At 46.8% G+C, this 22,138-nt stretch overlaps 1 protein-coding gene across 5 annotated transcripts in view; it reads left to right on the forward strand.

The window, feature by feature from the left end:
- Window positions 1–22,138, forward strand: part of TBC1D1 (TBC1 domain family member 1) — a 233,787-nt gene that overhangs the window by 73,079 nt on the left and 138,570 nt on the right. The window contains exon 1 of one of the 5 annotated variants that reach the window (XM_047719094.1): window positions 4,442–4,643. The exons of the other annotated variants lie outside the window; for them this stretch is intronic. Within the exon in view, the coding sequence (XP_047575050.1) occupies window positions 4,614–4,643 (30 nt within the window). The 5' untranslated portion in view covers window positions 4,442–4,613. Of the gene's footprint in view, window positions 1–4,441; window positions 4,644–22,138 lie in introns of those variants that run through there. 5 annotated transcript variants of the gene reach the window in all.

Here is a 22,138-nt window from a genome sequence, read left to right on the forward strand (position 1 = left end):
GCCTTGTGATTGCCATGGGAAGAGTGTGTGGGGGCCACGGTCTTGTGTGAGTGAGCTCCTAACTTGTGGGGTCTGAGAGTATCTCCAGGTCAGTCGTCTCCCAACTGAGGTGACTTGTCGGACACCCAGCTGGTGTCAGAGATTGCTTGATGGTGTGGGGGAAAAAAAAAAACAACCATCTTGTCATTGGTGTCAGGATCGTGGCTGCCCTGTGGTTCTGATTAACTTGAAGCCACGTTGTTTCCTTGTGTAACAATGGCCCTGTTTTTAGCCAGGTCTTGTGGGGGAGAGGACCAGGCTGGTGAGTGAGGTCATGCTTTTGCATGCTTCCTCCTCCTTGCCTCCATATCGGAGCTGGTGGAGCACAGCCAAGCAGGTACAGCTCCTCCAGAATCCTCAGGAGATTTTTCTGTCCTTTCTTCTTTCTCCTCTTCAAAGGAGGAACATGGCAGGAGAGTCGGGCAGCAGTGTTGGGGGTGTCTTGCAGGGGTGGGGGTCAGACTTAGGAGGGGGGCAACTCTTCCAGTTCCTGGTCCCCCCATCTCTCTTCAAGTCCTCCCTTAGTGTCTCAGGAAAACAGATTAAATCATCCTTTTAAAGCTACAAGAAAACAGCAGTCTTGGATTTTCTATAGATCCTGTTTAGATCGCCACGATCCTACTTGGAAAACCCATCGATCTTCACAGAGCAACCATATCTTTTTATTTTTATTTTATTTTTTATATTTTATTTTTTATTTTATATTTTTATATTTTATTTTTTTCCTTTTATTCATTTGTTCACTCATCCATTCATGTAATCTCTATACCCAATGTGGGACTCAAACTCATGACCCTGAGATCAAGAGTCACATGCTTTTCTGACTGAACCATTCAGATATCCCTCATACTTTTTTTTTTTTTTTTAATAAGGGATCTAGCACTTTGGAAGTAGTTCTCAATCCTGGCTGATAGCCAGACTCACCTGTTAGGGTAGGAACCCACATACATCCAGTCTTCCAAGCTTTAAGTAAAGTGAGAGGTCACTCTGGCCAAGTACATTTGGCTGACACATTGTGCTTGGTTGGGTGGAGTTGTGATAATTGGGTGTCCCTTCTTGAAGAAGCCCCAGCTCGTTCAGTCCTTATTGTCTCACAACTGGCTCTCTTCATGCATTTATTGACCTGCCTGCCCTTTGAGGTCCCTGAGAATTCGACTCTGCCCCCACAGGGCCAGTTTGTCCACCCTCCTCCCCCACCTACCCCTTGGCACCACTGGTAACTCTGATAGACGATCAGGGCTGGGAACCATCAGCACCTTGGAGCATTGACTGTTCTGTCTGTAGGGGTTCTCAATTCCAACTGAAAGAGAAGCACTAGGGAGCTTTTAAAAATAACCAATCCCTGGTCTATGTACAGTCCTTCCCTGGGGGAATAGACAGTTTCTTGGGGGGAAGGATACTTTTTTTCAGATGGGAGGGGGTGTGGTGTTTCAATGAAAATTGTATTATTTGAATGTGGAATCAGTAGATTGTCTGATGCTAACAGTTTCCTTTTAATAAAATTCCAAATTCTAACAGAATTGCTTCCTACATTGTGACTTGCAAGGTACATGACGGCAGTGAATTAAAATAAGACCCTTCTATGGACATTGGGGAGGGTGTGTGCTATGGTGAGTGCTGTGAAGTATGTAAAGTTGGCAATTCACAGACCTGTACCCCTGGGACTAAAAATACATTATATGTTTATTAAAAAATTAAGAAAAAATAAGACCCTTCTATATTTCTTAATTTGGTGTTGGAGCCCCGCTTGTTACTGCCTGTCAAGTGTGTTCAATGGAAAGATCTTTGTGTTCCCATGAAATGAGTGCTTTCTGCCCATTCCTGGATCAGGCAGTAGAGCTCTCGGGCGGAGGGAGACCTCTGTGTGTCTAAAGGGTATGTAAGTTCAAACCAGGTTTCGATGAGCCTCTGCCCCTATGTGTATATATGGAGAATTGGATCCAGGGTAAAACAATGAAGACGATGTCCCTATCTCACCTTCCAGCACACTCTCCCATTTTAACGGTTAGATCCAGAATTTGACCCAACTTTAATTCTTTGTGTGTGTGTGCGCACATGCTCTAGAAGTGTGATTTTTATTCTCCTAAATTTAATCTAATTTTTTTGCCTCCCCATCACTTGCCCAACTGACAGAAAATTTACCTCGGTTGGGAGTAATTTAGGTTTCTTTCATCAGTTTTGGGTTCCCTTAATCCTCATCCCAGAGTTGCTTCTAAATCCTGGGCATTTTCATAGAGCTCAATCTGGGAATTGGAGTGATGGAGTATGGAGTATGGTGACGTTTGTCCTGGTGACATTTGTCCTGGACCCAGCTTGTCCCACTTGTCCACTCAGCTCTCTATCCACTGCCATCTAACTATGTTGTTGCCTAGGAACCCTCCAGATCTCCCTCTAGCTGAGCTAGTGCTCATCATCCCCGGACGCTGGACAGTTTCAGCTGTTCTCTCAAGGGTCTGTTGGCCAGAAGCTCATTTTAAACCCCACGTCAATGACTCTCATATACTAGTGCATCTCAGATGCAAATGTGCACACTGGCCATCCAGAATCATGGTAAAATGAAAGTTCTGACTCTGTAGGTCTGGGTTAGGGAAGGGCCTGAGATTCTGCATTTCTAACAAATTGCCAGAGGGTGACCAGGCGCTGGTTTAGTAGCAAGGTTGCGGAGGACAGGGGAGTCCTCAGCGTTAATCTCTCTCTCTTCTACTTGCTGGGGGTGGGGGGTGGGGTAGGGAGGGGAGTGATTTGCTAACAGGGAAGGATCTGGTTAAATGGCTGCAAATGCCCTCCCCCTTTTTTAGCTTTAAAATTTTTTTAAGTTTTTTTTTTTTTTTTTTTTTTTTTTTACATAAACTCTACCCACAACGTGGAGCTCGAGCTCACAACCCCAAGATCAAGAATCGCATGCTCTGCCCACTGAACCAGCCAGGTGCCCCTGGTCTCAATTTCTTTAGAAGAAATCAATCAAACACTGCTTAAAAGCACAAAGAAGCTCCTTAAGATGGTCCAAAGGCCGTTTTCAATTACCTAGATAGGCTCTGTTAGAATGTTGTTGGAACTCTTGGCTTTCCCTATACACCCTACCTGCAAGGGGAAACGAGATGACATCTCCCTTGCCCCCACCATCCTCTCCTCTTGGCAGTCTTGCCTGTGTGTAATCCCCCTTGCCTTGTGCATGGACTGGACTTCCTTCCTCGCCTTTTAACGAATAGAATACAGCAGAAGTTTGGGGCCGTCACTTCTGAGATGAGTTTATGAAATGATTGATGTCTTTTGTGGACACATGCTCTTTCTTGGATCGTTTCTGCTGGGGCATTCGAACTTCCATTTTATGAGCAGCCCTGTGGAGAGGACCACGTGATGCCACAGAAACCAAAGTCCTCAGTCCAACAGCCTGCAAGGAGCTCACTGTGTGAGTGAGCTTGGAAGATGGAGATGGCTGCGGCCCCAGCTAACAGCTTGAACCCAGCCTCAAGAGACAGGTCAGGCCAGAGCAGCCAGCCGATAGGCTTCTGGATCTCTGACCCACAGACACTTGTGTTTTAAGCTTCACCGTTTTGGGGTAATTTGTTATGTGGCAATAGATGATAATACCCACCTAACTCAGATGCCAGACATTTGGAGATCATTAAAACATTCTGTTGGCCTATCTGAAAATGAGGCACAACGTAACAAAAGGAAACAGAAGCAAAATTCTTGCGCTGGGGTTGCTGATGGGCATGATGAACCCAGTGAGTGGCTAGATGTCACGCAATGTGTTTACACATTGGCTGTTAGACCTTTGGACATTTTTTTCCCCAACGTGGAACTCCAGGGTGCCTTGAGTTAGAAACCTACCTTAACCTTTGTAGCTATAAGCTGACTACGCTGTCTTATCATCCTGCCTTGGGAGAGAAGACAACTCTCGAAATCAAAATCTCTCACGTGGCTGAAAGCTGCGGGCTGACAGGAGCTGGAGCTACTCCCCCCAACCCCCAATAGCGTAGTTTTCTGACTCCAAGAAAACCACCTTTGATTATATAAAGGTATTAGGGGCTGGGGAAACACTAGTCCTTTTGTTACCAGCAATCTCAGAGCGTTTAGAAAGAAAGGCTGTGGGGGTGGGGGTAACCCCGGGTAAGTTGGGCGGGCTTTGTGTTAGCTCAACTCGGGGCCTTCTGACACAGGAATTCCTAGTTTTCGGAAAGTTGTCGGACTCCTCCTCCGGGAGCTGCGCAGCCCGGGGCACCCCGGAGGAGGGCAACCCCCGAGAGTCCCAACTTCCCGCCCCGAGCCCGGCGTGGGAGGGGGGCGGGGGGGCGGGGTCGGCGGCTCTCCCTCCCCTCCCCTCCCCTTCCCCGCGCTCTCCCCACCCACTTCCCTTTCTCGGCTGGCCGGGCCGCCCCGCGGGCGCGACCTCTCCCGGCCGTGACGAGCTGGGAGGAGCCCGCCGCCGCCACTGCCGCCGCCGCCGCCGCCGGGGGAGCCATGCCCGCGCCCCGCCGCGCCCCGAGCCCGCCCGCGGTGACCCGCCGCCTCCCCGGCCCGCGGCGGGAGTGAGCGGGAGCGACCGGCGAGGAGCCGCCGCCCGGCCCGCGATGTCACCATTGTTCAGCTGGGTGGCCAAGGTAGGCGGCGTCGGGGCAGCGTCGGGCCGGCGCCCGTTACCGGAGCGGACGGGCGCCGTTCTGGGCACCTCTGTAACCGTCGGGCCGTGAGGGGGTCCGGAGCGCTGGGAGCGCCCCCCGCTCGGAGTGGGGGGGGCGGGGGCCTGACCGTGCCGGGACTGCCCGCGGCGGGGGACGTCCCGCGGCCAGCGGACAGCGACCGGAGGGTGGCGGGCGCCGCCGGAGTCCTTTCCCGGGCGGCTCTCATTCATTAGTCGGCCGAGCGGGCCAGGTGGCGTCACGCCCATTTCACGGATGGGAAGAGCGAGGCCCGACGCCCGGCCCCAGGTGTTCGCCCCTGGAGGCCGGCTGCTTCTCTTCCCCGCGCAGCCCACCGCACGCAGAGCTGCGCGTTGCCCCGCGGCGGGACCGTGTGTGGCGTGCTCCCTGACACAGGGTCGTGCCTGGTGGCCTGGGATAGGGCGCTGCGGGGGCCGAAAGGCTGGACTTGGTGCACGCAGAGGGTATTTGTCCTTTGTCTTAAACTCCCCGATTTCAGAGGGTGCGGTGGTGCGAGTTTTGAATGTAAATTATATTTCCATGAAGTTTTATTTTCCGAACATGAGCGCTTTCAGAATAACGGAGCCTTACAAAGCCCTGCCAGTTTCACGACTGCTGGAACGGAGGGACTGGAGTAGCTCTCTAGAGTTCCCACCAGTTGGAGGACGTGGAATTATTTTTATACCTCCCGGAGTACCAGGCATTTGGGTGATTTGAATGATGCCTCCCTCGCAGCCTCTAAAAGGCCGGTAGGACCCCAGGGCACTTTTCTCACACCCAGTGGCGTTTAGCAGGTTGAGTAATAAACTCTTATTGGAAGAACCCGTTAGCCATTATGTGACCCTTTACAAATAGTAATTAGGTGGTGGTTCCATCTGCTAATTACACAGTGCTTTTAGACTGCTGGTTTTATAATAAATACCTGTCCTTCAGCCAGATAAAGCTTTGACTATCAATTAGTGGTAATAAAATGGAGACACAGAAACCAGATTATCAGGCACTGTATCCTATCTTCTCATCCTCACCAGAATTTTCACTTCCTGAAACACAGCGGGTGGTAAATGAAAAAGTTTTGAGTCGCAGTTTTGTATTGAAAAAGAATGATATGCCCAGATTTCCTGGTTTGATGTGATAGCTGATTAGCTTTTATAAATAATGCTAAATTAAAAAATGATGTGAGGTGCTTTAAGAAGTAATTCAGGGTGCGTTGTCTGATTATATTTTATTTTAGGTTGAGGATTTGAGTCTACTTGTATACTGTTATACTTTATATCATAAGGCCAAAGGGAGAAACCAAAAAAACTAGACTTACTGTTTGAAGTCTAAATAAACAAAACCCAAAATACTTATTGTTCATACTGTTTTATGGTTTTATTTACCTTTCCAAAACCTATTTAATAAAGATGTTTTTCACTATAGGAGTGAGGTGGACTTTTGCTCACGTTGGCCTAGGAGATGACAGCGAAAACACCAGACCAAAGTTTTATTAAAAAAAAAAATAACACACAAACTCAAAAAACAAAACTGTAAGGACTTCTACAAGGATTGTCAGCTTTCTCCAACTGGTAATACTTTTGAAAAGATTATTTAAATGAAATGTATGTTGATAACTTCATCTAAATTCTGAATCATGTTATTCCAAAGTTATTTAAACTGCAAAACAACAAAACTATGAAACGTTTTTGGAACACATTTATCAGTTGTCAGGAGAAAGTGCAGTTATTTTATATTTCATTCCTGTTAGGTGGTGTTCGATTATAAATTGGATCCTGAAATTGATTTTTATAGACAATATCTTCTGTGAGATTTTAGAATATGAAATTATTTGAAAGTTCATTTCTTGGGGCTGTAGATGATAAGAGTGACTTTCTAGGGAACCTGATTTGGTTTACTGTTAAGAGATAAGGCATCAACATGGTTAGCATTATAAACTAGGGAATATTTTATTTTATTTTTTTAAAGATTTTATTTATTTATTTGACAGAGAAAGAGATCACAAGTAGGCCTAGAGGCAGGCAGAGAGAGAGAGAGAGGAGGGGAAGCAGGCTCCCTGCTGAGCAGAGAGCCCAATGCGGGGGTCGGTCGATCCCAGGACCCTGGGATCATGACCTGAGCCAAAGGCACAGGCTTAACCCACTGAGCCACCCAGGTGCCCCTAAACTAGGGAATATTCTAAAGGCAGAAAAGGAGTTGCAAATAGGACACACAGTGTGCATAATCCCAAAGTACAGTTATATTTGACTTTAGAATGAGCCTTCAAGAGCACATCAATGAATATGAGCACACACCTCACACAAACACTACATCTAATTGCTATTCTATTTTGACCTTTGCAAACTGGCTCCACACCTGGTTGGGAGAGGGAAAGGGGTGTGGACATGGCTTGGTGCAGATGGGTACCTGAACAGAAATTTGTTTTTCTTGGGTGCCGCATTAATATTGTGTAAATATTGACTCTAGAGTGTGAGGAATTGAGCCCAAACAGAGAATTCTATGTTAAAAAAAAATTAAGATGCACTTTCTTTTATGCTGGACATGGCCTTGGAACAGTAAGGCAGGTGTGCATTGTATTACAAATGGGACAGGTTTTACAGAGGTGAGATTCCTTGGTTAGTCTCTCATTGGGACACGTGTGTTTTCCCATAGATTGCTAATAAAAACAAATTTCTCAGGCATCGTGATTTTTATACTAAACCCACAGATGTCTCAGCCACCTGGCAGTTTTGAGTATTTCTGTTGATCACTTCTGTGCCTCCCATGCATCAGTTAGTGAAACCTGCTACAGAACCACCAGGTAACTTTCTGAATTTATTTGGATTCGTACCTGCCTGTAAAGATACTGGCTAAGATTATTGCTAGTATCCCAAAGTAGTGGATTTTCAATATATATGTTATTCAGTCAGGTAAAAAGGAAAATGAGCCTAAATATATCCACAACTGCTGTGTTCTCAAATTCAAGTGCAGTTTCATGCAGTTGATGCCTTGTATTTTTTTCCATTGCTCGTGTACTCGCCAGATGTTATTGGGCACCTTTTATGTACCAGGTACTGTGGATGCCCTGAAGGAGTTAGTTCAGTTTGCACATAGGCTTATCCTTTATTTATTATTATTATTTTTAAAAAAGATTTTATTTATTTACTTAATTTATTATTTTTTAAACAGATTTTTATTTGTTTATTTGACAGATCACAAGTAGGTAAAGAGGCAGGCAGAGAGAGAGGAGGAAGCAGACTCCCCGCTGAGCAGGGAGCCCGATGCGGATTTTGATCCCAGGACCCCGGGATCATGACCCGAGCCAAAGGCAGAGACTTAACCCACTGAGCCACCCAGGGGCCCCATTTATATTTATTTATTTGACAGAGAGGCAGGCAGAGGGAGAGGGAAGCGGCTCCCCGATGATCAGAGAGCCCGATACAGGGCTCAATCCCAGGACCCTGAGATCATGACCTGAGCTGAAGGCAGAGGCATAACCCACTGAGCCACCCAGGCACCCCTATTTATTACTTTTTAAAAGATTTTGTCAGAGTACGAGCAAGTGAGCACACAAGCAGAGAGAGTGGCAGGCAGAGGGAGAAGCAGCCTTCCTGCTAAGCAAGGAGCCCCAATGTCCAAGACCCTGGGATCATGATTCCAGCCAAAGGCAGACGCTTAACCGACTGAGCCATCTAGGTGTCCCAAGACTTATCCTTTAGAAAGTGTACACACTGGGGGAACCTGGCTGGCTTAGTGGGTAGAGTATGTGACTCTTGATCTCAGGGTTGTGAGCTGGAGCCCCATGTTAGGTGTAGAGATTACTTACAAGTCAAATCTTTAAAAAAAATTTTTTTTTTAATTTTTAAAATAGTTGCTAACATTTTATGTGAAACCAGGTTTTTCATATTTTGGCTTTGCTGAAAACAAAGGTTATGAGCTACCATTCATTCAGCAAATGGTTTCAGAAATGGTTCTGCACAGATACTTACTGCACACCTAGTATATACCTGCTCCTGTTTGAGGAGCTGGAGATACAGCAATGACTAAGGCAGACCAGCTCCCTTCTTTCCTGGAGCTCGGGTCCTGGATGGGGGAGACTGTGCAGAAGCAAGCAAACAGACGAACAAGGTAGTTTCAGGGGGTGGTAAGTGCTAGGGAGAAAAGTAAGCAAGATGCTTCCTGGAGAGTGATGAGGGGCTGGGCTGGCAAGGAGGTGGCAGTGCCCCCCGCCTCCCCGGGGGGACAGAACCGCAGAGACCAGGGCCTGGAGGTGGCTCAGGTGGGCATGTTAGAGCAGTGGGGAGAAGGCAGGTGTGACTGCCATCTGGCGAGCAGGGCGAGCTGTGGGCCCTGAGTTGGGGAGGGGCCTTCTGGGCCAGGCCCTTTTGGGCCAGGCCCTTTAGGGCTCTGCAGGCCCAGGACCGGGTTTGGCTTGGCTTCAAGTGCAGAGGGAGCCATTGGAGGGTGTGAACCTGAGGAGCGCTGTGGGCTGATGTGTACGTGGGTCGGAAGCAGAGAGACACTTAGGCTGTTGTGTTTTGGGCAGGGGTGACAGGGCTAGCTTGGACTTTGGTAGTAAGGAGGGGACACCTGTGGAGACATCACTGTTCTTTATCTTCTGAAATGAGGTGACTGGGTGGCTTTGCTATCGCATTCATCTGAGACTGGTGCAAATGACCGAGAAACTAATTACGTCTATGTTGAGTACAACTTGCCCTTGGTTGGCTGCCTCTGAAGAGCAGGGCTTTCTGGCCCAGTTGTGTCCTGATGCCAGTGTGGTTTGTTTACCTTTGCCATTTCCTGCAGACCGGAGCAGCCCATTTTGCGAGCCTCTGGCCAGCTGGGCTGCCCTGGCGAGGGCCACCCGGCAGCCTTCTGGAAGGCGCACATCTTCCCACACCTGGTGCTTAGGCAGCGGGGTCCTCTGCTTCCTGGGGTCGAGTCCGTTGCATGTGGTGCGTCCTAGGTTCATGTGATGAATTATTTAAAAATATAATTTTTTTTCCGGGAGACTTCTATTATGTTTAATTAGTGAGTGTTTGAGTTTAATAAAGAGGGGCGGACTCCTTGTCCTAATCAGACCATTCCTTGACTTTGAAAAATGTGCTGCCTCTGCTAAGCGAAGCTGGGGTAGCCGGGATCAGGATTTGGGCAGGGCTCCCATGAGGCCCGTTTGCCCGCCTGGGCAGGCTCTCTGGGGGAGCTCCGGTTGCTTAGAGTAACAACACCATGGGCACAGGTTGGTTTTATGAAAAGAGAAGGGAGAAAAACAGGAGTAGAAACCCTGCCTCATCCACAACACAGCAGGGAGCTCAGAGCAGATCTCATAATGACCAAAAAGCACATTAGTTTTTTCTCCCCCAAAATTCCCTAAACTGATCTTAACCTATATATGTGTCTGCCTTGGTCTGTCCCTGACTATCTAAACCCGTCCCATCCTTCACGCCTGAAGCATCTTGAGTATTCATTCATTCATTCCTCGGATGAATATACTATCCCGGTAGAAAAAAGCTCCCAAAGCATGTCCTCTCCCAGGACGATAGCCCGCTGGCCATGGGGGAGTAGGGAGTGGCACTTGCGCTAGGGACGGTCACGGTGTGCCAGGTGATTAGAGGGGCAGGTGCAGAGGTCTGGTGGCACCCTGGAGAAACCTTAGTCCCAGGCTGCCAGCGAGGCTGCCTGGGGAATCCGTTGTAGCGAGCAGGAGAGGAGGAGACCAGACAGGTGAGCAGCGCCTGAATGCACGTGGCAGGCAGAGCCCTTCAGAGAGGCTGGCGTTGGATCCCGGGGGGTGGGGGTGGGGGGTGGGCCCTAGGGACCAAAGCTTATCTTTCCCCAAATTCCCGTAGCCATGTAGTCCATTCTGTATGATGCCTCGTGTTGCGGTTGATTCTTTTGTCTCCTCTACTGGTCTCTAAGCTCTGCAAGAACATGGGTGCTTGCCAAGGTCGTCTGTGCTGTGCACACAGACCACTTGGCATCTTGTTAAAATACAGCTCTGCTCTAGTAAGTCCGGGTGAAACCCCAAATCCTGCGTTTGCAACAGGCTCCCAGGTAATGCGGATGACCTGGGGACTGCACTTCGCATAGCAAGGTTCTCTCTGTTTTCTGTTATACCTACCATTCGAGGAGTTGCTTATAGTTTATGGAACAAATGCCATGATTTCAGAGTAGTCGCTTTTATCTGGGAAGATGATAGTGGAAATAGTGTCCCATGAAATAAAACCTAGAAAAATTAACCTTGAAATTGGGTGTCTGGGGAGTAAGAGTGGAAGGAAGATTTTGCATTGCATACTCGTACACCCTTTTTAAAAAGTCAGCATTTTATGTATTAACTATTCAGTTTATCAAATTTAAAAAACGTTTTGGCCTTTTCTCTTTTTCAATGTATTTAGCTTTACCCCGGCTACCATTAGGGTATTATAATAGACCAGAATCAGATTATTATTGAAAAATTAACTCAAATTGCCCTCCTGTCTTTTCTTTTTTTTAAATAGACTTAATTTTTAAGAGCAGTTTAAGGTTCAGAGCAAAATTGAGCAGCAGGTACAGAGAGTTCTCGTACACCCTCTGTTCCCACACATGCGTAGATAGCCTTTCCCATTATCAATATCTCCAACCATTTGTTACAGTTGACGGACCTGCACTGACACATTTTCTCGGAAAGTCCCAAGTGCATGCTACAGTTCATTCCTGGTGTTGTGCATTCTGTGCATTTGGGCAAAGGTATAATGGCATGTATTTTTACTACCATACAGAATAGTTTCACTGCCCGAAAAATCCCCTGTACTCTGCCTGTTCCTCTTGTCCTCCCTCCCCACCCCCTGTCAACCACTGTTCTTTATAGTTTTGCCTTTTCCAGAATGTCCTATAGCTGGAATCAGGTACATATCCTCTTCAGACTGGCTTCTTTCACTTAGTAATGTACATTTAAGTTTCTTCTGTATCTTTTCATGGCTTGATTGCTCATTATAGCTCTGAACAACATTCCATTGTCTAGGTGGAATCGCCTAGAAGGGCATCAGTTGCTTTCAAGGTTTGGCAGGTATGAATAAAGCTGTAAACGTTTTTGTGCAGCCTTTTTTGTGGGTGTAAGTTTCCAGCTCCCTTCAGTTGGGCTGGTGACATCAAGAAGAATGATTGCTGGATTATATGGTAAGAATATGTTTAGTTTTGTAAGAAGCTGCCAAAGTGTCTTCTAAACTGGGTGTATAATTTTTGCATTCCCATGAGCAGTGCATGAGAGTTCCTGTTGCTCCACATCCTCGTTAATGTTTGGTGTTGTCAGTGTTTCAGGTTGTGGCTGTTTCAGTGGGTATGTAATGGTATCTCATTTTGCTTTAATTTCTGTTTCCCTGATGACATAATGTAGAGGCCCCCCCCTTACTTTTGATTTTTTTTTTTTTAAGATTTTATTTATTTATTTGACAGGCAGAGATCACAAGCAGGCAGAGAGGCACGCAGAGAGAGAGGAGGAAGCAGGCTCCCTGCTGAGTAGAGAGCCCAATGTGGGGCTCGATCCCAGGACCCTGAGATCATGACCTGAGCCAAAGGCAGAGGCTTTAACCCACTGAGCCACCCAGGCGCCCCCTTCCTTTTGATTTTTAACTTTTAAGCAGTAGAAATGATAAATTTGTCCTTTTGAATTTTATTTCATAATATGTGGTGGTATTTACTAAATATATAATAAAGTTATAGGAAAGCAAAAATTTTAATGGTTATATTTGTGTATCTATAGTTAAGTATCTTTGACTTTTCCATTATTTCTGTTACTTCTGATTTTGCTATTGGGAGCATGAAATAGCTGTTTATATCATTTTGTTAGGTTTAAAGAAAAGACTTGATGGAAAAAATTTCCTTAGTCTTTATGTACTTTGGTACAAAAATAATTTTGCAAATTATTTTTATATCTGTCATGTGTTATAATGAGATTAGACTGCTAGGCCTTGTTCATTTACTTTGGTTGAGCTGGGCTAAGTTAAACTTGGGCCTTTTTTATCTAAAAAATAACATATTCCCTAGTCATCTTTTTAAAGATCCTGTTTTAAAATTGAGCAATGTCAAAATCTGCATAGGAAGGAGATAGCGAAGATCATCTGCGAGTGTAAACTCTTTGGATGTGGTTGAGTTTGCAGTTTGTCCGCAGCTTGTGTGCAAGTGAGGTGTGGGCATGAGGACCCCGAGATGAGCGGGACAGGGGCTCAGCCTTTATGCAGCTTGGGATTTAATAGGGAGAGGTACACTTACGAAGATGATTTCACGAAATCGTACAGGTGTGTGCATGGGGAATCACTCAGCTGGGGATTCGGGGAGATTTTTTTGAGGATATGAGATGAGTTAAGTCCTTTTTTGAAAAAAAAATATTTATTTTAGAGCAAGAGAGTGTGAATGTGCATGTGCATGAGTTGGGGGAGGGGCAGAGGGCATGAGAGAATCAAGCAGAGTAAAGCCGACATCCTGCTGAGCGCAGAGCCCAACGCAGGGCTCAGGCCACGGCGGCCCGGAGATCACCACCCAAGCCAAAACCAAGATCGGCTGCTTAGCCAACTGAGTTACCTTGGGTGCCCCCTGAGCTAAGTCTTTAAGGAAAGGTGATTGAGTTGTATGTCCCTGATGTATGGTGAATGGAAAAGAATTGCTGGGGTATACTTGTAGTTTTCCAGCACGTTTTGGAATCATTCAAGGTTGCTTTCCAACTCTGTTGCCTTGTTTTTGAGACCAGTGATTTTTAACCTTGAGGAAGGCAGTCACTTCAAACAAATGGCCCAGATACTGCGAGATTCAGAGTTGAGAGTGGCCCTTTTCCTTAGGCAGGGCGTGCCCTCGGGCCTGCGCATGCCTCTCTGTAGTGGCAACTAGGGAGGTGGTCATTCTGCTGCAGCCTGAATGTCATTGCATTTTCTCTCTTCTCCATGAGGAAACCGAGTGCCGGAGCAGGGAAGCGACTTAATTCGAACAAGATCACACAGCTCATTGTGGCAGAACTTGAACCCAGAGTTTTGGACCCCTGGGTTTTGCACACCTTGTTGATGTTGCCCTGCTGTTCGCACTTTTTTCTTTGAAGTATTTTTCTAAAATCAAAAGTGTGGGGGCGCCTGGGTGGCTCAGTGGGTTAAAGCCTCTGTCTTCGGCTCAGGTCATGATCCCAGGGTCCTGGGATGGAGCCCCGCATCGGGCTCTCTGCTCACCAGGGAGCCTGCTTCCCTTCCTCTCTCTCTGCCTGCCTCTCTGCCTATTTGTGATCTCTGTCTGTCAAATAAATAAATAAAATCTTAAAAAAAAAAAAATTTTAAAAAAAAAATTAAAAAAAGTGTGCCTGTCTATTAACATATTGTATTTCAGAATACCTTATTTAATCACTCGGCCATTTACACACGTATTTTCAGCGTTGGTCCAGGTGCCTGCAGGGAAACAGGCAAAGAAAGGAAGCCTGAAGTCGAGCAGTCTGCTGGGGTGGGTAGAGGTCCTCCGACACGTGAGGGGTGTCATAAATGCTCAACAGCCCCGGAGGCCTGCCCAGTGGTGTGAGCTCTGAGTAGGAAGAACCCAGGGCCTAAGTAGTTGAAGAGAGTGGAAGTTGCCCAAGTCCAGTGTGGCGACACAGCTCCCCGTGCCGGGCTCCAGTGACCTGCTGATTCACTCTAGTTCCTGGAGGGCGTCCTGTGGGACAGAGGGGAAGTGTGTATAATGTGTCTCTTCTCCTCTAATAGGGGAGATTGAGTTTTTTCAGAGAAACATCATTTGCAAAGCAGATTTAACAGGAGAGAAAACGACATGAGTGTTAATGCAGCCGCAGAAAGGAAGAGATGATTGTTTTTGAGCCCTTAATATGCGCTAGCAGTTGTGTAGGGAGTAGTCAGCTCAGATCATCCCAGGGTGGGGGTGTTCTTTCCTCCTCCTGTTTCTTTGGGGAAGTACTGTAAAGAAAATGAAGTTGAGAGCGCTTAGGCCATTTGTCGGAGCTATTAAGATTAAAGCTTGAATGGTCTGGCTGTAAATTCACGTTTTATCTGTTGTACCTGTGCTATCTCTGTCATAAAGGGATTACAACACATGTTCAAGATACGAAGCAAGGGTGGTCAGAACTTAAAATATTTTGTCCCACTAAGAATTTGAATTTTCCTTCTTCCTTAAGGGAGAGGCGTAAAATGTTATGTCCGCCTAACTTGCTTTTGAAAATAGGTGTGTAAGAGTGAAATTACACCAGAAGTGGAACTCCTATTTTTAAAAAGCTTGAATTTCATGATGTTCTTGGTTAGGGAGGGAAGAAAACAGGAAGTAAGAAGAAAATCACTGGTAGGAAGATTGAAGATTGGTGAAGATTGGTGGGGAGACTAGGGGCAATTGAATGATGGACCAAAGAGGTCAGTTTTGAGATGACCATAGCCTGATTTTTTATTTTCTTATTGACTGGAGTTGTGGGCCTTAGAGTATTATCTGAGATTTTTCTCAGAGCACCATGGAAGCATGTTTTTAGCCTCTCTGGGAAATTCTCTTTGTGTTTAGAGACTATTTTGAATAGGCTCTCCAGAGACTTCTACCACAGTGGACATTTTTTCAAGCCTGGGATAATACACAGGACTGGAGGCAAGAGGCTTGGGTTGGAAGCCCCAGCTCACCTCGAGTTTGCTGTTTAACCACAGCTAGTTGCCATGGGAGTGAGGGTCATTGCCCCGCTGCCATCAGAAAGTCATGTTTAGGTGGCACACGAGATGGTATAAGTGATGGGAGCCATGAAAGCACTTTTTAGGATAAGCTTGTCTAGGAAGTGGGGTGGGTGTAGCCATTTAATTTCCTGACCGAAGTTCTACTTCCCTGGGCCTCCGTCCTTGATCTGTAAAATCAGAACATTGTGTTGAATGATCGCTGTAATTGTTCTCGGTTTGGACTCTCTGTTACTGCAAGTGGGGCCAGTCATCAGAGATTGTCCACCACTGAAAAGGAAGAGAGGGCCCCTGCAGCCGCTGGCCTGGGACACATCCCCTCCTGACGTGTCCCGCATGGAGCTGTGACCATAGACAGGTCCCTTCTCTGCGTGGATGAATGTGTTCATCCACAAAATGGGGACGGGGGCTGTCCTCCAGGCTGTGGAGGATGTTCCCACAGAATGTACTCAGAACAGTGCCCGGCTCTGAGGAAGCCCTTAATAGGGGTGAAACCTTGCCGCCCCCTCACTCAAGGTACGGGTGGAGATGACATCTGCGCTTGCTTCGTTCTGGTCCCTCTTTTCAAAGATGAAATATTGAGCCCTCCAGAGGTGAGGTGGCTTTCCCAGAGTCAGAGCTGAAGTTAAGGTGTTCTGGTTCTTAGCCCAGAGTTCTTCATGTCACCTGGTTCTTGCTATGGTATTTAGAATCTTTGTTGTTTTATCACATTCTGCATGAATTAAACATAAGCTCTGGTTCACTAGTATGGAACGAGCAAAATGCTTCATCAGGCCACAGGTAATTTCGATCAGATAAGGGGAAAATGGGCAGAGAGAATTACACCGGCCTCTGGCACCAGCACCCCCCATGTGACCTTGCCCAAGGTCACAACTTCACCTTGTTTTCCCCTTCCCTGAGATAGAGGGGGGGAACAGCTGCCTGGCCATTTCTGAAGTCCTTTCATCTCTCAAAATACTGTGAAGAATTTCTTCACGGCCAGGGCTCTAAGTCCGGGAAATAGTGTGCCAACCAAAGATGTAGATTCTCCAATTTTGGAAAACTTTAAAAATAGGAAGGAAGTTTATTTGTTTAGCCGAGTTCATAATTGTAGGCCTGCTGAAGGCAGAGAATTGGCCAAATGGTATTTTGAGGAAGTTCTTTCTACAGGGTGGGCCAAGAGGAAATCAGTCATTAGGTGAAAATAAACTCTAAGGCCTGTGAGACAATATTTGCTTAGAGAGATTTACATAGGTCTATTGTGATGGCCACTGTTGTGTCAGGTTTTTTCCCTAAATGTGTAGGTTTCTTAAGTTAAAAAACTGGAGACTTAGTTGTGAAGTTTGACTTCAGACATACAAACCAGAAGCCTGCTTATGAGCAATGACTTTGTGGCCCTTTGTGCACTGGTTATTGATTCATTGCCTGAGTGTGAAATATTGGTCACAGCTCTTGTAGTTCCAAAAATAGCCGTATTACTGGCGTGTGGGTGAACTGAAGGGATTCTCTTCCGTAATTTGGAAACATGTGGAGGTAATACATAGGAGTTTATAGGACACTGGATTTCAGTGAGGGCAGCTCTCTGAGTCTGTACCACCTACTGTTACTTAGCTGAATGAATATAAGACCAAAGTTTGATTTCGTCAGATCTGTAGTGTCTAAACTAGCCGAGACTGTGATCTCCAGATGTCCCCCCCGCCTCCCCACCCCGGGGAAAGAGCTCAGTGTCCTCCACCATCGGAGCATACACTTCTGTCTCACTGTTTTGCAGTTGCCACACCACCTAGCATAATTTGTGGTACTCCGGACATCTCGGCCAAGAAACCCGGCATCTTCAAGTGCAGCGTTGGTCACGATACATTGAATGTGCATCTTCTCCGGGCCGGGCGCTCGGGACACGGATGCGAAGAGGAGAAAGGCGCAGTTCGCGCCGGTGCGGTGAAGGCTGGCGCTGGAAGCCGCTCGTACTGCTGGCCCTGCGGTCAGGCGGGCTGAGGGAGGGGTCAGCCTCGGAGCAGCCTTTGGTACACGGAGGTCGTCACCTTCCACGTGCCATGAATCCCACCTGGCCATCTCCTCGTTGTATTTCCTCAGCAGGGATAGTCAGGGCTGACCGCGCACTTTCAGCTTACATATCGTCCTTCTCAAAAGCATTGCTTTCCGGGGGCGCCTGGGTGGCTCAGTGGGTTAAAGCCTCTGCTTTCGGCTCGGGTCATGATCCCAGGGTTCTGGGATCGAGCCCCACATCGGGCTCTCTGCTCAGCAGGGAGCCTGCTTTCCTTCCTCTCTCTCTGCCTGCCTCTCTGCCTACTTGTGATCTCTGTCAAATAAATAAATAAAATCTTTAAAAAAAAAAAAAGCATTGCTTTCGGTTTGGGAGTCAGTACTGTGGTTTGGATGTGGGGCTCCTGGAGGACCTCTCTGCACATTTTAGTGCACTTTTCCGATCTAACAGTTGTTTTGCTCTGATCCTGATTGAATAAACAGATAGTGGAGCCCACTTGGCTCTTCTGTGTGGGGAAAGCACAGTTCTGCCCTGAAGCCCCTGGTGCAGACCCCTTGATGGGCACCAGACTCATCTTCATACTCACACGGTGCCTGTTAAACTTGGAAGTGCAGATCCAATAAAGCTTGTAAGTCTGAGAGACTAGAAATATGGACACTGGCTGGTGCTCTGTTGTTTTTGTTTTGGGGAGGTTTTTTTCTGTTCTTTTTTTTTTTTTTTTTTTTGGTATGTGTTTGCTTTAATTTAACGGACTTAGGGGCTTTAGTCTAATAAGGAAATTTCAAACCGAAGACTTTATTACCTCCTAGTTAAAACTAAAAGCAAATCATGAGCACCTGGTGGGGTCTAGCACAAGAGTCCTGAACAGGGAGGTCCAGTTCTGGGCGGCCTGACCAGGTGCCAGTGGTTCCAGCCCTCTGAGGCTCTGTTTCCTGATAAAATCAGTAGGTTGAGGGCACCTGGGTGGCTCAGTCGGTGAAGCCTCTGCCTTCTGCTGAGATCATGATCCCCGGGTCCTGGGATCAAGTCCCACATCGGGCTCTCTGCTCAGTGGTGAGTCTGCTCCTCCCTCTCCCTCCGCCTCTACCCCTTTCTTGTGCATACTCCTCTCATTCTCAGTCTCTCTCAAAGAAATAAATAAAATCTTAAAAAAAAAAATGACTGGGTTGAGTGAGTGGTTCTCATCCAGGGGATGAGGAAATACATTTGGATGGAAGAAGCTGCATAAGCCAAGGCACAAAGTAGAATTCCAAACGAGCAGAAGCCCGAGATCGGTGGTGGTGCCTGAACCCCGCCACCACTGCCTGGTGAACTCCCAGGAGGAAACGATCACAGACACCCCCCCCACCCCCCCACCCCACCTCCCCGCTGTGGGGCATTCTGAAGCCCTTGCCTGCAGTTGTCAGTGCTTGGTAGAGATTAGAGAGAAGCCCTGGACGGTCTGCGAGTGGTAGGTTGATGCCATTGGGGCTTTCGGTGGAGAGTGGGGTGGGTGGGTATGTACCCTGGGGGTGGCCGGGCAGGGCTGAGCATCAGTGGTCTTGCTGTGGTCTGGTGGGAGTGCACATAGGCTGAGACCTGCGTTTGAGGTTTGGGGCTCCTAGTGATAGAACACACAGGCTGATGGCTGATGGCAGGTAGAGGGAGGAGAGGGAAGAGGAAACACTTCCCAGGTTTTCAAATTACCTGGAAGGCATTTGGGGAAACAAGACAGAGGCCAGTTTTAGGGCAAAGAGATGAGCTTGATTGGGATGCTTTAAGGTCATGGTGCCTGAAATTTGGGGATTCTTCGAGATGATTGGAAATTTGAGTTGAGTTGAGGAAACAGTTCAGAGCTAGAGATGTAGATAAAGAAATTATCTTTTATTTTTTAAAGGTTTTATTTATTAAGAGCAAATGCATGCGAGTGGGGTAGGGCAGAGGGAGAGTGAGACCCTCAGGCACACTCCCCGCTAAGCCCAGAGCGTGACCTGGGGCTCGGTCCCACGACCCAGGGAGCATGACCTGAGCTGAAATCAAGAGTCAGACACTCAATTGAACGAGTCACCCAGGCACCCCAAGGAATTATCTTTGTTGGTCTTGGGGCAGTGCGTGAGATCCCGGGAGAGAAAGAGTAGAGAGAGAAGCAGAAGACCATAAAGGGTCGTCCCTGGGATGTCTGAGAAATGGAAGCGCATTTGACTAAATAATTCTAAAGGAACAAATTACATTCATAAGATTTCATGACCCCATGCCATCCTTTAGGACTTATCTTTATTCCTTTCTTCTTGTAAGTGAAGATGAAGTCTCACTTTTGAAAATGTCAGGATTCATAGGGTACCTGGGTGGCTCAGTGGGTTAAGCGTCTGTCTTCTGCTTGGTTGTGGTCCCAAGGTCCTGGGATGGAGCCCTGTTTCAGGCTTCAGCCCCATTTCAGGCTTCCTACTCTGCAGGGAGTCTGCTTCTCTCTCTCCCCACTTGTTCTCTCTCCCTTGCTTTCTCTCTCAAATAAATAAAAATAAAATCTTAAAAAAAAAAAAAGGAAAGAAAATGTCAGGATTCAGAGACTACAATTTGCACTTGGTAGGTGGAATTCTTGTTCCTTGATTGTAGACTTAATTGGGAGTAGATCAGAGTTCAGTTTTAGCAAGTCGCTGAAACTTCTCAATGCACATTAGCCATTCCTTGGCACGGGAAAAGCAACCAAACTTTGAATACATTGCTTGCAGCAGCTCTTGGCTGGAACAAGTCTTTATCTACCGTCAGCCTTGGTTTCAGTGTTGGTTCTCTAGGAATGTTCCTGATTGTAAAATATCTTGTCTCGTGAAGATGAAGTCAGCCCCCGACCCCTGACACATGGGGCGGGGAGCGGCGGCTGAGCCAGAGAAGGAACTGTGCTTTCAGACTCCTGCTTGGTGGGAACCACACAGCAAGCCCTCGAAGGTGGTGGAAGCAGGTTGCCCGTCTTTATTTTATTATTTTTTTAAGTTTTTTTTTTTTTTTTTAAGATTTTATTTATTTATTTGACAGAGACCGTGAGAGAGGGAACTCAAGCAGGGGGAGTGGAAGAGGGAGAAGCAGGCTTCCTGCCGAGCAGGGAGCCCGATGCCGAGCTCCATCCCAGGACCCTGTGATCATGACCTGAGCAGAAGGCAGGCGGCGCCTAAGGGCTGAGCCATCCAGGCACCCCAGGTGCCCGTCTTTAAACGAAGCCCTAAGCCTGGGAGTTGAAAGTCTGACTCAGAGCAGTGTGGACTTGCTCCCCCTCCAGTGCTCAAATCTTCTCGAGGGATGTTCTGCATTCCTCAGGAAATCCATAGCATTGCACATCGCTCTAATACAAAGATGTTTATATTTGAAGCAGAAATCTTTCTCCCTTTGTGTCTCACCACTTTGCCTTCCCCTTTATGAGAGGGAGCGCTAATGCCTCTTCCTTGACAGATTTGCAGAGGCTTCCTGGCGTCCCCTTCCCACACTGAAAGCCCTGGGTTTCCATTGATGGAATTGTAGGCACGTTGTGACTCCTACTGCTGCTGCTTTTAAAGTCTGCTGAAACCGAAAATGAAACTTCTGTGTGGCCCAGTCAGCGGCAAGGTTGATGAGGCTGTGTGACCCCCTATTTCCCCTTACTGTAAGGATGACGTTCCTAATGCCATAGGCTTTTTGTTCCTTTTCACTCTTCAGGTTTCCAGGCCATTCTGTTGGCTTATCCTGAGCTAAATGGTCAACTAAAATCCTTAAATCTTTTTCGCATGAACTTTTGGCAAGCTGAGTCTGCCCCATGGGTACTTACTTACCCGGCTGAGGTTTCTAGGTTTTTTGGTTTGTTTTTTGGTTTTGTAATTTACATATATTACAGACTTAACTTGTATTCCTGATGTTGGGATTTTTTTGTTTGTTTGTTTTTCATGTTTTTATTCTACATTCTAATTTGTTTTTATAGAATAGTGTAATTTTGGAACTGGAAGTGATTTTGAGAATGCCGCTCTTTCCCTTCAGTGTGACACGAGTAAGCCTCCTTAGGGAGACGGGACATGGAGGTTTGGCTGGGTGCTAGGACAAGAACAAGATTTTCTTTCTTATGCACTAGGAATGTCCGGTGGGTCAGGGAGGAAGAGAAATGTTAGCCGAGGGCTGGGCACTGGTTATGAATATAGGCTTGAACTACTTTATTCTTTGTGCAGTGTTATACTCTGATTTTTTTCTTGTGTGTTTCTTTTATTGATTTCCTTCATCTCTGAAAGCAGGAAAAGTATTAGCCACTTACTCTGCTTTTGGGGTATTGTGTTAGGATACAGTCTCACATTTAGAACTTCTGAGAAAGCCAAGGAGCCACAAATAGTATTGTTGTTACAGTTAGTATCACAGAGAGTTAAAATATGTCAAGTGGAAAACAGATGAGACTGGTTCTAACTACTATCCTTTACTCACCAAAGTTCTGAGTTGCTTGTTGATCAAGATTAAAGAAAAGGAATGGCTGCTTGGTGAGGAGAGTTTATTTCCAGGTAAAATGATAGGAGAGAAAAGACCTATTTCTACTGTTGATCTGAGTGAGGTTCAGGATTCCTGAACGTGTGTGATCGGTTTTGTTCAAGAATGCAGTCCGTGTTCTAAAAGCTAGTTGTCGCGTGTTGAAAAATGGTAAATAATTGATTCATTTATGACACCCTAGAATGTGATTGAGTCTGGCAATCATGCATTCGTAAGTTTAAATATCAGACATTTGCTTGGCAATTGCCATGGACCTCCCCGATGCTGGTGACAGGGCAGTGACGGGGCTGGGATTGGACTGCCACGTGGGCTGGAGCAGGTGGCATGCCGCACAGAGGCAGAGACTGGAATCAGCCCACACCTGG

This window comes from Lutra lutra, chromosome 2, assembly GCF_902655055.1.
Source record: "Lutra lutra chromosome 2, mLutLut1.2, whole genome shotgun sequence".
Classification (NCBI taxonomy): domain Eukaryota; kingdom Metazoa; phylum Chordata; class Mammalia; order Carnivora; family Mustelidae; genus Lutra; species Lutra lutra.